The 510-nt window shown below is 68.4% G+C and overlaps 1 protein-coding gene across 1 annotated transcript; it reads left to right on the forward strand.

Annotated features, from left to right (window-relative positions):
- LOC122102668 (keratin-associated protein 4-6-like) lies at positions 1 to 510 on the forward strand. The gene has a single exon (XM_042673406.1). It carries the CDS (start codon positions 1 to 3, stop codon positions 508 to 510), a length of 510 nt encoding a protein of 169 aa, XP_042529340.1.

Below are 510 nucleotides of genomic sequence, written 5' to 3' on the forward strand. Positions count from 1 at the left end.
ATGGTCAACTCCTGTTGTGGCTCCACCTGCTCTGAGCAGGGCTGCTGCCAGCCCAGCTACCTGCAGACCACCTGCTGCAGGACCACCTGCTGCCGCCCCAGCTGCTGTGAATCCAGCTGCTGCAGGCCCTGCTGCCAGTCCGTGTGCTGCCAGCCCTGCTGCCGCCCCAGCTGCTGCCGGCCCACCTGCTGCATCTCCAGCTGCTGCAGCCCTTCCTGCCAGTCCGTGTGCTGCCAGCCCTGCTGCCGCCCCAGCTGCTGTGAGTCCAGCTGCTGCAGGCCCTGCTGCCAGTCCCTGTGCAGCCAGCCCTGCTGCCGGCCCAGCTGCTGCATCTCCAGCTGCTGCCGCCCCAGCTGTGGAGGCTCCAGCTGCTGCCGGCCCTGCTGCCGGCCCTGCTGCTGCCTGCGTCCAGTGTGTGGCCAGATCTCCTGCCACACCACTTGCTATCGCCCCACCTGCGTCATCTCCACCTGCCCCCGCCCCATGTGCTGTGCCATCCCTTGCTGCTAA

This window comes from Dipodomys spectabilis, unplaced genomic scaffold, assembly GCF_019054845.1.
Source record: "Dipodomys spectabilis isolate Male_0828 unplaced genomic scaffold, ASM1905484v1 ptg000018l, whole genome shotgun sequence".
NCBI classification, from domain to species: Eukaryota; Metazoa; Chordata; class Mammalia; order Rodentia; family Heteromyidae; genus Dipodomys; species Dipodomys spectabilis.

Excerpts from the sequence above, each read along its gene's own strand:
- LOC122102668 (XM_042673406.1), top strand. The coding sequence starts at position 1 with ATGGTCAACTCCTGTTGTGGCTCCACCTGCTCTGAGCAGGGCTGCTGC.